General features: G+C 37.2%; 1 protein-coding gene across 1 annotated transcript in view; it reads right to left on the reverse strand.

The window, feature by feature from the left end:
• The window catches only part of LOC138733917 (cilia- and flagella-associated protein 43-like), a 222717-nt gene that overhangs the window by 188727 nt on the left and 19111 nt on the right, over positions 1–14879 (reverse strand). The window contains 13 exon segments of the mRNA XM_069881434.1: positions 500–640; positions 1403–1506; positions 2520–2602; positions 2604–2669; positions 3487–3567; positions 4670–4786; positions 5653–5784; positions 6519–6598; positions 7494–7553; positions 9304–9454; positions 11479–11568; positions 12340–12546; positions 14232–14441. Of these exon segments, the coding sequence (XP_069737535.1) occupies positions 500–640; positions 1403–1506; positions 2520–2602; positions 2604–2669; positions 3487–3567; positions 4670–4786; positions 5653–5784; positions 6519–6598; positions 7494–7553; positions 9304–9454; positions 11479–11568; positions 12340–12546; positions 14232–14441 (1522 nt within the window).

Raw genomic sequence — 14879 nt, forward strand, 5'->3', positions numbered from 1 at the left:
CTTTTACACAGAAAAGCTATAACAAAGACAGGGAATCACTATTTTTTTAGATAGATCAACCTTTAATATTTTCCTTCTGAGCTATTACATACCTATAATAATTCTTTGAAGAGGCTGGTGGGATTGATTCCCCTTTGAACACCCGATATGCTAGTCTGCAAAAGGGTGATGCCTAGAACAAGGTCTCTGTGACTGGCTTCGGGCATTGCCCACTCAATAGTAATAATAACAGCAATAACAACCACCACCAGTAGAAGTAGTTGTTAAGCGATGGCTTTGTGAATCTGCAAATGAATTACTTCTTCCTTCCTTGGCCTTCCCTTAAAAGATCACATTTTGCAATGATTGAGCTGACTATAAAGCCTACCGAATGCTGTATGAGAAATGATGTCCCAGGAGAATGTACAGAGGAGATGAAGAAAGAGATTAAGATTTGTGTTAATGGATGGCAATAATATGATCTTCCCTTAGAAAAATATCACAGAATATATATTCTTACCTGTTGTGAGTTCTGAAGGTAGATAAAAAACTTCCAGTCTTGCTCTCTGGCCCGCTCCCACATTAAGAAGTGCCGCCACTTCAACTAAGTCCTTGTTGAAGTCAGAAACTACAGAGAGATCCAGCACTTCATCTGCTAAGGCTGAAGCAGGTAGGGAACATCAATGCAAATTGTTACTGAATCACGGTAACGTTTTTGCTGAGTTATCACATCAAACAAAGAGACCCATGTTCAGGACACATCTCAGCTCAACCACACAGTTTGGAACTTGCATGAAAATATCAGACAAGCCACAACCTGGTTTTGGAAAGTGCGGCACGCACACAACTTCAGCTAGAGGCATCCAGCACTGAGAGTGCTAAGTGTTACTATGACATTAAACATTCAAATATGACTTTACATCCAGCTTGAACTGTAGCAATTTTGAGGTTCTCTGCTGATAACCACCACTTAAAGTTATGATGAAGTTCTATACTTATAGATGCGATCTGTAAGTATAACGTTAGTGGAATTGAGAGGCTGCAAAAACAAATACACAAATTTCTGAAGAATTATTCTGTGACTTAAAATTCCATCATTTTCATTCTTTAGCATCCAGCAGCAAAGCTGACAGTTCCAGCAGTCCTCACGTTAAAGATGTCCGGGGCAGGCAATTGCACCCAGCTATCATGATTTTTACTCTAAATTCTCTCAAGATGAGCCACAAAAGTCTTAAGTTCTTTGCCACTACTATTCCTTTTGTGCTGGAGTTGTGATCAGCTGGTTAGCTAATCCATTCTCTTCCCTCTGACTTACCTGCTCCTTTGCTAACTAAAACTAAATAAAAAAAAAAAGAAAGCAAGTACACCTAAAATACAGTAAATAGTGAAAACACAGTGTAGTTAATGCTGTAACATTTATTACCTACATATCCAAGAACTTGGAATAATTTTGAAGGCCGGGCATCTAGAATAAAGATATGTCCTTCTGCAGCCCTAGTGATGAGGAACCGGCCACTCTGGTCATAACTAGGTGAAAAAAAAATCCAAATAGAAAACAGCTCAATAAAAAGAGTCAAATAATTCCACTCCAATAACTCTGCTGACTTCACTGAGGGCATAAACGCAACTGAAATTTCAGCTTCTAGGTTTACAGGATTAGGGTCTGATATAAAGTGCAGTTATGAGTGCAATTTCTAATTGTGTGGGTGGTCAATCTAAAGCTAACGATGCTCCATAGCAGTCTGTTAACAACTTCAGCAAATCTTTAATGAAGTTTATGTTTTTAAAAATAAAACGGCTATACAGATTTTGATATTATTTTTAATAGACATGGCTCTGTTTATATTGATTTGACCTTGAATGAGTTGCTTTCCGTATCTATTTTTAATGTTTTATCTTAGGTAGCTGTGGATAGTGATCACATCTGAGTCTCCAAATAACAGGCAGACTAATATTAAAGTTTAACTGTTCAATATCCATTTTATTTTTTAAAAAGTAGAAGTAAAATACTCTCAGATTTTTCAATAATGGAAAAAAGCAACCAACCAAACAAAAAAAGCCTTTTACATCACTAGAGCTTATTACAGGAGGACTGGTAAATTCCAGAACAGTGAGCAAATGAATAATTAACAATGGTAATAAAAATCCACCGTATAAAAAGGGATGACCAAAAGGCTTAAACTTAATTTCACAAAAACTTAAATTTACTTCTAGTGAGAAATGGCCCTCTAAAGTTGGATACATGGAATTGTGCATAATTATTGCACACAGTGATCTGCCAGAAAGGATCTTATACATGAGTATTTTCAGTGCTCAGTTAAACCTTCTTAAAATACAGGTTTATTATATTTCTCTCATATAAATCCTGCCACTACCTCTCTTGCAAGCAATTCAGAATATGTTGGAAAATAATTGAAACCATCAAAATATTTTACTTTGTTATTTTTGGAATCAAAGCTTGAACAGTTTTTTTGTTCAACTAACAGCGTTACTCAAGAAACAGATTGACAATATTACTGCCCCTGCTGCTTCATACTTACTGCAAAGACAACACTGGAAATTTGGAAAGAAAAATTCTGTGAACAACCCGTGGAGCTTCAGCTTTGGTAACATCAAGAAAATAAGATTTGACCTCTTATGGTCCCAACAGCAACGCTGCTGGAGGAGGGACAGCAAGCCATAGCTGTTGCCTAGTTGAGAAACAAAATATGATTAACAGTTCCATACCTTTTTTTACAACTATTCTGTATGTTAGTATGCGACTTCTTTTACTATTTAGAAGTCCCTAAAATTTGAAGAAGAAACCTCAAATGGTTCAGCTAAAAAACTTGTTTTTAACAAAGTATTTTAGAGACGTCTTGGCTTTTTTCCCTATGCTCTGTATCTACATATCAAAAGCCAATTCTGCACTCCTCAGAAAAAAATCATTATATCCACATTTAAAGTGAAATAAGTCCCACCTCAATGAAACAGTGAGTGCATTGTTATGTGTACAGCTCTTACAGAAAGGGATGAGTCTCTTACTGTGTCAGATTTCAGGGTTTGAATGCATCTTAAATCAGGACAAAGCATTAACAGTTTTAAATACTTTTATCAACTCAGTTTCAAGAGCCTGGTCATTCAAGGCATTTAGTTTTTACAGACTCAAAACTTTTCCATTCAGTTCTGACACTCATTAAAAATAAATATTTCATCAAATATTATAAAAATTTAGATTGTTATTTACAAATATGTGCTTAAAGACACATCACTACAACAACCCAAACCATTCAATGATTCTATGACATGAGGTTGACATGTTGCCTCTGCTTTATGGCCCAGTTCAATAGACGATTAGTTCAAGTAAACGTAATATTTTTAAATCTCTTTCATGGGTTGTACAGAGACACTACTGATCTTTCCTCACCACAGGTTGATCCAAATCTGTGGAATATTATGCTATGAATTAAGAAATACTAAAGAAAACTTCAAGCATCAGTCACTAAATGAGCTCCTGGTTGCGTGTACCTGAATATCAAGGTTGAGCTTGCTGAGGCAAGTTCCATCTTCCAGGAACCAAACTTGTACTTCACCTGAAATTGTTACAGACTATTGAACAGAGAAAAAAACATAGTCAAAAGAGAGTGGAATAACCAAATAGTCTGGAAATGACTAGTGATCTTTTATAGAATATAAATTCAAATAGTGTCTGAGCAGAGCAGATCAAGGATTACTAGTTTTGCTTGAAATTACCTTGAATTCCCTTTAAGTCCAGTTGCTGCAAGGTACGCCTACCTACGGAAAATGTGTAATCATTTCTGTGAATTGATGCAAATACAGGAATGTTTTTTAAGCAGAATGAGACAATCTAGGGCAAAACATGTAAGCTTGATCAATATTAGCACTCCCACCATTCAGCCTGCAATAGAAAACCTGCTTATAATTTTGTTTGCACAGGAAAGGGCTTAAGGTGACATCTGGTTTTCTCACATGAAAAATTATGTGTATCATGTTTTTGAGGCCTTCTTATAACCAGGAAATTTTATAATTCCACAGTGAAGTGTGGCTAGAGATCAATCAACCCTCACATCACTCATTCAGACTCAGGTAAAATTTGTCATTCCCATGTTACTGACAAACAAACAGATTATCAGCAAAACTAATTGATTCACACCCCAGAATTTCAGGGCTGGCTACTTGAAGAATTCATGGCCTTGAGATGAATCAGAGTTGCAGGAATCCAAGACACAGGAGGAAAGCAAGGAATATTTCAGAATGAACAGATCCATGAGTAATGCCTCGTTGTCCCTGGACCTGGGACAAAGGCATCTCTCAGGCTGTTCCAGTTTGTGCTGGAGGCTGAAAAGATCAGCAGGGATTCCTTGTTCCGACATCTGTTCTCTGAATTGAATCAACCTTTTGCTCAGCTGTGTTCCTGACCACTAGTGAGACAGCAAATAAACAGCAGAACCATACAACATTTTAGCAGCCTGCGAATTATCCACCCTGCATTCCAGGGCAAGTTCTGACCCTTCTATAGGCCATACCTGAATTAATGCCATTTAATTCCGTAATGAGAAGGTTTTCCACAACTGTAACAAACACCAGAACAGTCACGATCTCTGCAAGGCTTTTGATTTTGTGTCTTACCAACGTTTTGGTCATCTGAAAAGAGCCACAATTATATATAAGGAAGAAAATAATTTCTTACCACACAGTACTTGTCCCCTGGAGTAAGAAAATCAGCTGTCAGGAAACAACTACTGCATGTGTCCAGGAGTTTGACAGCTTCTCCACTGTGGGCAGGTTTGTAAGCATAGATTGTCCCCTGACAGACAGAGAGAGATAATCCATCCCTGGGCTATGAGACTTCTCATTAAAAGCTGTCAAAGACTTCAAGAAAAAATACTCATCTTCCTGAGCTCTTTAAAGTTTCATACTCTACTCTAAATTGAGGTAAAAAGTGCCCAGTAGAATTCAACTGAATTTAGTAAATTATATAAATTTACACTAGCTGAAAATCAGGATGGTTCATTTGAGAGTGATCCAGCTAGTCACGTTTCCAAGTTTTGTTTCTCATAACTGCTTTAATTTAAAACCACCCTATTTCGTATTGCTCCAGAAACCAATCAATATTCTAAAGCAACATAAAACACAAATAATAAATCTTAAGCTTCAAAAGATGTTTTTATCTAAAGACCTCAAAACCTTTTAGAAACAATTCATAACTAATGTAGACATAGATTTTAGAACTTCTCTACGCATTTTACAAAAGGAGAGTGAAATCAGAGACAAAGTGTGACCAAAGTTACCCCCACAAAAAAACCCAAACAAACCACATTTAAATGCCAATTTAAATTATTAAAGGTCTGGAAAACCAGGGATAATTTGAGGATTTGGGACTCTTGTGTAAGATTTCTGGACATCAGGCTGGTCAAAGAAGGATCTTTGACTGGGTGGCCAGACAAATTCAGATAGATGCACAGAACAAGTCTCCCGCATAGCCACAGTAGGTCTGATGTACCCAAGGCCCAAGATTTCATTGCAAACACAAGATGGGCTAAGTTTACCTCTGGTATAATTTGTTGACTTGTGTGATTACATTACAGACATTTCATACTGGCAGTGCCAGCATGCACATACAGAATAAAAGGAACATGCCATTATATAATGCCATTATCTCAAATGCTATACCTGGTCAGTGACAAGCAGAAGCACAGCGTAATCAGGTGAGAATATGAGGCTGGATATGGGTTTTAAGATATCAACGCAGATTTTCGTCTCATACTGCAGATCTTTGATGTGATAAAAGAATAAAACGCCCCCCTGTGCAGAAAAGTACAAATCCACATCAGGTCAAGGTCAATTATCCCAGCCTGAAGGTCAATTAACCCACCCACTCTGGCAAACTGAACTGGCAAAACCTTCTGAAATTCTCTGGAGCAAGTGTGTTTAACTGTATCCCATTGCTAATGGTCTCATCTGCCTTCATGACGTTTAAATCCAGATGACTCTTATCCTGCATAACGCATTTTTTGAAAAATCAAGGTGTTTTTTAATACAAGTCTTACTAACAGTCCATGTTTGACAACAGACTCTCTCATTAGTAAACACTTGAGATTCCACATTGTTTCTTTTGTGACAGTATAGGGATTTGTCCCTCTCTTAAGCAGCACTGTATAATGTAATCATCATTTTGGATTAAATATTGAGTGAGATTCAGCACAAAACAATTTGGTGGTTCTCTTGGTCATTTTTTTCTCCTCTCCTATTTTTTGTCCATCCTTCTTTCCTGTTCCTCTAGAACTCTCTTTGCCTTTTGTTAAAAATAGTATTGTCCTCTTTGGTTCCTTCTTTGACTTAAAAAATGGAATCTCTTCCCTCCCTGCTCCTTTCTGAGTTCTTGTCTCAAGTTCTAACAAAGAAGATATATGACAAAACCAGAGAGGACCTCCACTTTTTTTCTGACTTCTGTCTTTGCAGTGAGCTCTGCAAATACACTCCATTTGAATGCTTTTTGATTTTCACACAATAAGTTACAAGCATAAAGGATGCCTTACATTTCCAGCTGCATACAGTCCCCCGTTACAAAATGCCATGGCAAATAAAACTGATTGTTGTGGATCCTCTGGTTTGCCACCTGAAAGCACAAAGGCAACAAGAAACATCAAGTTTAATTCATTGCAACCATGTGTCCCAACTTCAAATCTGAGATGATTTACTACTTGTGAGTAAAAAGGCTCAACGGGCTATATATTCTTTGGACTTTGTGCTGTGATGATGAAGGACAAGGCTGGTACACATAATTTAAAGTGACAGTACTACTGTGGTCTGATGAATTAGAAATTAATTTGAGAAATCAAAACTTGTCCCAATGTCTGGCAACCTTCACTGTGGAAGTATTTTTTTTCCCTAATTTCTACTCAGAATTTCCATTGATGCAAACTGTGCCCTTTGCCTGTCAGGTTCCATCCTGTCTGTAACCTTTCATGAGTAGCTGAAGCAACAGTAAAATCCCCCATTTCCTTTCCACTGGGCTGAAGAGAGTTCTCACAGCCCATCTTTGTATGACACACGCAGACTCTGCAATAATCTTTGTGGCCCTGTGCTGAACTTTGTCCACTACGTGAATGCCTTTTTTGTATTGTGGAGCCCAAAACAAAACATTTGAAACAAACCCTAAATCCTAACTCAACTAAATCACAAGTGATTGCAGTTCTAAACAAAGTTACTAAAACTAAGCAGTAGAGAACCCATTCTAGCATCACTTATTCCAATTTAAACTAGAATGAACAGAAATTATTTCCCTGCCACTGTTTTTCCAGAGGCTATTCATTTGGCTGTCTACTAGCACAAAAGCTATTAATCATTTCTCCTGTAAACATATAAAAGGTTGCCATTGATGTGTCTTACAGAGGTCAGTGTGAGCTGAGTTTTTCTAACCAGTGGCTTCCTGCTGTACTCACATATTATTACTCCCAGACATCATTGATGCTGGCTAAAAATCAATTAGCTTGATTTGAACATGGAAATACCTTTCTTTTTCTGCGCTCCTCGAACATATGACACGATGTCTGACACTTTACACACGTATTCTGCACAAAAGAAAACAATATATAACGTCAACCTTGTTTATATGTCAGTATTGCAATAAAAGCCAGTTATAGCCCAGTCTACTGAACAAAAGGTGAAGTTTGGTATATTGAATCAAAAATGTGCATTCTTCTCCAATATCCACCATCTCTGTCATTTATGCATCTGAGCTGGCACAGTCGTTACGTGGTTCAGCTTACAGCTATAAAAGGGAGATAGTCATACATGGACTGTGATCCAGATGCAGATTTATCTATCTTCTAGTGCTAAGTTCTGGTTTTGTTATTTCCATTCATAATTTTTTAATTAGATTTACTTACAAAGGAAAGTTTAGCCAGCCTGAAAATTGCCCAAGTGAAATGTTGTGGCTGCTTACGGTTCTGTTTGCAAAACCATAACAGGAGCTTGGCACGTGCTTCGAGTTGGACACACATGTAAGCATTCTGCTGAGCAGATACAGATTGCAGTACATCTTAAATTAAGCAGAAGCTTCAGTAAAATACGAATACACACAGTGATCTCACACAGATTTAGGACAGGACTCAAAGAATACACAAGTGGAGGAAAATCCCAAATGGCAAAAATTCTTATTGCCTTCTAACGAACTGGCAAACCATTTCTGGTCACGCCTCAGCTTTATATTTGTTTGTGATTTTCAGCTCTTGATATGGCAAACTTAAGAGTCTGATGGTTTCAAAAACAGAGGAATAGTGCTGGTTTGCTGATTTTTTTTTCAGAGCTGCCTTCCATTTCTGTGCTGACTATCAAAACTGGATAGAGATACAGAACTTTGGGAAAGTCAGGGATATTTACAGCAGCTTAAAAAAATAATGTATTACATGGCAAAAGAAGAAAACAAGATTATCATCAGCCTGTCCATTAACACTGACTCAGTGTTTATTAAACATTGCTATGCTGGTCTACAGAAGGATATTATCCAGTTCTAGTGATAGAAATAATAATTTTTCACGGAAAGGGTCATTGGGCACTGGCAGAGGCTGCCCAGGGAGGGGGTTGAGTCACCTTCCTTGGAGGGGTTTAAGGGACGGGTGGATGAGGTGCTGAGGGACATGGGTTAGTGATTGATGGGAATGGTTGAACTCAGTGATCTGGTGGGTCTTTTCCAACCTGGTGATTCTATGATTCTATGAAGTCAAAGACGTCTTCTGTTCACTTTCTGTGCTTCATATGTAATGCATTAATGCCTGATAATCTTTATAGACTTGTTTTGAATACAAAATAGTTCCTATAATTGCTGACCTTAAGGAATTCTATTAAGCAATATTACGTCAAATTTGGTTTCGTTTTTTAAAGATTCATCATGAGCTCATCTGTTCTAACATCATCTACCGTATCAGAGGAGGACAGTCCAATATTTCATGCAAAATAAAATGCATTACTGGTGCTTAACTAACAGTAAAAATACATATAGCTGGTATATTAATAGTTTATTGTTAACCTAGTAGGGCTGGTTAATAAGATCAGGACTGCTGTAACTATTGTTCATTTTATCAATTTTGATGTATTTAGAAGTTTTTCTTTTTTTTTTTTCCAAAAAAAAATGAAAGCAAATTGTTGGGTGCTAAAGAAACCCACCCAGAAGTTCTGAATGTTTATCCTACTAATAAAAGAAATATGTCTTTACAATTTCTGTAAGATATACAATAGCAGAACAGCAGAAAGCAAAAAAAGCTTTCACCTATCCTTTTTCCTCCCTACTTGAATAAAAGACACCACACAGCTATTTCTTACCAGGGAGAGGTTTTTGTTGAAGAACAGAAACACTGCCTCTCTCAGCATCAATTGCCATAACATATCCTTCCTTACGGCCCAAGTAAATCTCTGAGGTCGCAGTCCAGCAGTGGGCAGTAGGATGCACTGACGGCTTAGCAGAATCTCTTGGCTTCAGCAAAAAAAATAAACAAGTTCAATTAACGATTGACAAATATCTGTACAAGCAGTTACGTACATTTTACAGCAAAAAAAAAAAAAAAAGAGCACTCCCTCATAGAGCCTGAGCACCTGTATAACTTCAGTCCTATTTATTCAGTTAGTCCTTCACTGAGGGGAGTAATTTGAAAAACGAGAACATTCTCCAGAGAAGTCTGTCTGGAGACAGTGGTGGAGAACTCACCTCTCTCTCTAGAAGCTTGTCTGAATGATGAATTATATTTTCATTTTAAAATTACATATTTTAAAATTTGAATTTATCTGAATTTATTCTCCAGCGCTTGTGTCTGTTACAGGTTTGTCCCCTAGCTTGGAATCCATCCGGTACTTTCCCTACCCTTGCAACAATGCTGACCCACCATAACCAATATTTTAATGATAAAATTATGATAAAATTCAACACTCTGAGACCCCAGAAGTTTGTTGTGTTTTTTTTTTAATGTCAGAATAGCACTGGAAGCCCAAATTGAAATGGTTACCCACTATTATCTCACCCTGACAAATGTTTTTCAAATTACTTTTCAACATAGTCTTCCACTGCATAGACATTACTTGCACATGTGGTCTTGCATACTTGGCAGTACTAAAGCACACTTTGTTTGAATAGTTTAGCGTATCATATAATCCAAATTACTCTGTAAAACAGCTCTGTCAACCTTTGTGTCATCTGCAAATTAGTTCCAGAAATATCCTTGCCACAGACTTTGCATGTGCCTTGAATTTCATTTCACTGAAATAAATCTCATAAATCTATCGTTCTCAAATCAGGAAGAACAGAAATTCACCATCAAATGTTATTAAAGACAGTGATCTGCTCAAATACAATAGTAATAGGGGTCATATAAATACCACGATAGAAAGAAATAGATGGAACAGGGTTTGGGAAGGGGAAAAGGGGAAGAAAACACAAGAAAACCTTGTAAGAACATTTAAGAGAAGATCCAAAGCATGTGAGCAGAAGTGGTGAGGAACACTAGACAATAAGATGGATGAAAAAGAATGAAGAGTCTGTAATTCTATAAAACAACACCTGCTGTCTCAATAAAGGTTCTATAAAAAGGAAATATAGGTGGACTTGGGATGAAAACATAGGACAGAGATTCATAAGCGCCTAGATGTTGCTAGTAAAATATGCCAAGGGCTGGCTACATGATTCTGGGTAAGAAGCCTACTCTCTATTTATGCTTACAAAGCATTTTGAATTTCTCAGCGGGGAAATGTTACAGAAATAAAGTATATTAATATTTACTTTATAAATCAAATAGGACTAACAGTAATAAATCTATAACAAATGGGGCTTTACATCACCCAGAAAAACATTTAATATAGGCATTTTTGCTGATTTTATGACTCTTGAAGATCACAAATCTTTGGGAAGGCTGCAACTGAGCTCCTGTGAATCAGGAGCTTTCTGTGTAAAGATGAGTTCTATAATATTCCTTTGTACCTGCTGCCATGACTGTCTTAACACATAAACTAAATAAAATATGGAAAACTGAGGATGAGATTGTGTAAATTCTAAACTAGGTTGCTTCCTGAACTGCGCATTAGTAAGGTGGTGTATAAAATTATAATAATGATGATGATGATAATGCTGTCTTTCTTTGAGCTTCTCTCCCTTTTAAGTAGCAACTCTTCAGAGAAAAAAAATCCATGATGGATCCTTGTAATGAAAAGTTTTATAAAAGGACAATTAAATAAAATTGGTACTGGAGGCCAAGAGGACTCAAGTATTTTTAACTGCCATTTTTTTTAGAAAATGTTGAGCCTAATACTAAATCTTTTCTCCCCCCGGCTGGTCTAGGTAGTTCCAATTGTAAACGATAATAAGAAGGAAAAGGCACACATCATCATTACCTACCATTTACACTTTATTCTCCCATGCTACATGACTGGAATATTTCAGTGCAGCATTAACTAAATAAGCCTGACCAGAGACAAAGGCCTACACAGTAAAAAGGAAACTACTTTAAGTACCTTCTCAGCAAGACGTCTTTCCATTTCAAGCTTAGCCAGCATTTCTGCTTTCTCTCTCTCTTCTTGAGTCAAGTATTTTTCAACTTTAATCTGAAGGAAGAAAATGAGGGTCATATCAGGGTTCTTCTCTCCAAATGTGATCACATGCAGACTAAGAACCTTTGGAAAGAGGGGCAATACTAATTCTTGATGCTTTTTGTATCTCTGCTCCATGATAATACTCCTCAAGAGGACATTGTTCTTTCGAACACCCCTGAAAGCATATTTAAAAATGCTAAAATAGAAACTACCATCATTTTTGTTGAGATTAGTTGTATTTCTTGCATACCTTTTCTGACAGTGAATAACACGAACTGGTGAGAGAACAGAGAGAATTGGGAAAGACTGACCAAAAGAGCATGAGATTGGTGGAATATATTGTATAAGAAGCATGGTGCTTCTTTATAAATTATCATTTCAATTTATAATTACAGTACTAAGCACGGTTTAGTACCCACACACTTAGTCTAAAACTACTTAGTCTCAAAATGGTGCTCAGAATAAACAGAGAAACCCTTATCTATGGAAGTAAACCCTCCAAGCCTGGCTTGAATCTTACACTCAGGAACAGGGGGAATATCTACCTAATTTATAGCCAATTAAAAACTTAACATCAACGAATTAAGATTGTATACATCTTATTCATTTTGGATTGACTTATTATAAGTTTTCTCCCTAAAGAGTGAAGGGAAGCAAAAGAGACAAAAAGATGATTTTAAGTACACAGACACATCTGTTTTCAGCTTTTCAATGTCTGGCAATGACAGGAATTAAATAAATATATTTGAGTAGGTGAAAGAGAAAGATTCATTTTTCAAACACCTCTGAATCCTGAACTGTGAGTGCTCGCTCTGGTATCTCATCATCTGTAAGAGCTGGCTCCCACACTTCCAACTGCAGATCAAGTTGTTCCAAGATTTCTCGGATCCTCAGGTTTCTTTCTTTCACTCGTTCTATCTCCTGCTCCTTTTGTTGTGCAACTATGTCAAATTCCTTATTAAAAGCAGTTTTCAGTTTGTAAATGATGTCCTGAAATACCAAAAAGGGAAACAGCAATATGGCACAGGTCACATCCATCCATGATTATGGGACCACTCCTCAAGCCATCAAAACCATAAATGTGTGTAATTGTATGTGTGACGGGGAGATAAACTGGTAAAGCCCTTCAATGAAAATCATATAGGCAGAGTTCAAGCTTTGTTAAATAGAGGTGGGCAAACTATCATTCGTGGGGTTTTTTTCCCGCATAGAAATTTTTATTGCTGCATATTGCTGCAAACACTGGATAGAAAATTCTATTTGCTTGTTTTTGAATTCTTTGGCTGAAAGAAGGGGCCTCAAAGAAAAAAAACACATGACCTATAAATCTAGAGACTGTAAATCACAGGTAGAGGGGCATACTTTTAAGGGACATACACGCTAAGGACATATTTTCCTGATTTTTAAGTGATTCATCCTGCAGTTTCAATAATGCTTTTATGTGATTTTCTGCCTGGCATATGTAAGAAAAATTCCCTCATTAAATAAATAAACAAAAGTCGTAAACTATTTTTTTAAAACAGCTAAGACCTTACAATGATTTTAAAAATCATATATTCTCGGTGCTTAAATTCTTCCTTTAGCCTACAGAATTGACCTCAACCAAGCAGAATAGAATATTAAGAGAGAAAACTATGTGTGTCTCCTACTACATCAATTTAATAAAATGAAACATGGAAAGGATTTCAGTTCTATCACCAGATTTTACATTTTGAGATGCTTAGCTGTCTGCAATTTGTATTACAATAAATATTTTTGTGGCCATGATTATTTCATTGGTTTCTAATACAATAATAAGTTATGATGTAGTAAGGCAGGATGGCAGATAACATAAAGTGTTGCTGGGAGACAAAAGGCTGTGCTCAAGTGTTTGTCAGCTACCTATCTAACTCTCAGCAAATTCACTGCACTGGCCAAGAACACAGCAGACTTGTCTGCTATTAGATATATCGTATGCATCTTGAAAGCCACACAGTAGAAAGATCTCGTTACATCCAAACTTACATCTAAAATTGCTCCTTGTGTTTCTTCCCCATCTGCTTTAAAAACTAGTGTATCTACTAGATTTTATGTATTACAACGCATAACTGTTGAGCTCTGCTACCAGTTGTAGCCTTAAAGAGCTCTGATGAGGCAATGCTTTACTGTTGTTTAACCACTTCTGCCCTTGCAGATCATCTTCATAAGAAGCCTTTTATGTAGCATGTTTACTGCTTAATAAACAGGCCAGGGTAAGAGAAGGGAGAGTCGGATAGTAAAGAATATTAAATAACAGAAACACTGAAGGCTCCAAATGAAGGGCTGATAAGACTGTAAAGAAATGAAATGGTGTGAGGATACAGCTGAACTTTCATTCAGCAGCAAATAGTATGGAAAGAGGTCATGTTTCCACAGGCATGCTGAGCTGTGCAAGCCAGCTATACAAACACCAGAGGACAAATAGAAATACTCTCAAATTGGGTAACCAATTTCATAAAAACGTTTTTCTTCCACACCTGAGCTGGCAAATCCACATGGTGCTTTGCTGCACGATGTGCATTTATCTGTAACACAGTGGCCTGTGCAACTCTCCATTGTAGTGTCAGTACACCCAAAATCTGAGCGTCTGTGACTGCTATGAGAACCCAAAGGTGTGGCAGTGCCACTACAGTAATACAAACTTGAAAAGACATCACCTTTAATAACACTATCTGATTGACTTTCTGCTCCCTACTGTGCAAGTCCAGTTGGTGGTACAGGATAGATGTATCTCCACCATACTGAGAGCTCAGACTTCCAATCAGGCAGGAAGATGCATTATCATCAGCCGTTACGTCTTCTGTCTTCTCTCGTTCTTCCTCAGGTAATACAGTCTCAGACTCAGTCTCAGGATTTTTCTTCTGAGCCTGAATATCACAAACATGACAACTGTGTTAATTTTGTATACGAACCAGTGGCACACGTATGAAAAAATTCTAGAGATCATATTCTGCAATTAAGCCCAGTGATCAAAAACCCACAAGTTGAAGTGAACATATACAGAATATTTGGTCCAGTTGTAGGATCCCCAGTACAAGAAAGACACGGGCATTCCGGAGCAAACCCAGCGATAGGCCACTAATACAATTAAGGGTTTGAAGCACCTAATATGTGAAAAGAAGCTGAGCGTGCTGGGATTGTTTAGCCTCAAGAAGGAGAAGGCTTGGGGGGTGGTGTTTAATAACACATATAAAAACCTGAGGAGTAAGGACAACAGAGCCAGACTCTTCTCAGCGGTGTCGGTGACAGATTGAAAGGAAATGGTTATACATCAAAATACAGAACATCCAACTTAAGTATAATGA

Source organism: Phaenicophaeus curvirostris, unplaced genomic scaffold (genome assembly GCF_032191515.1).
Source record: "Phaenicophaeus curvirostris isolate KB17595 unplaced genomic scaffold, BPBGC_Pcur_1.0 scaffold_46, whole genome shotgun sequence".
NCBI lineage: Eukaryota > Metazoa > Chordata > Aves > Cuculiformes > Cuculidae > Phaenicophaeus > Phaenicophaeus curvirostris.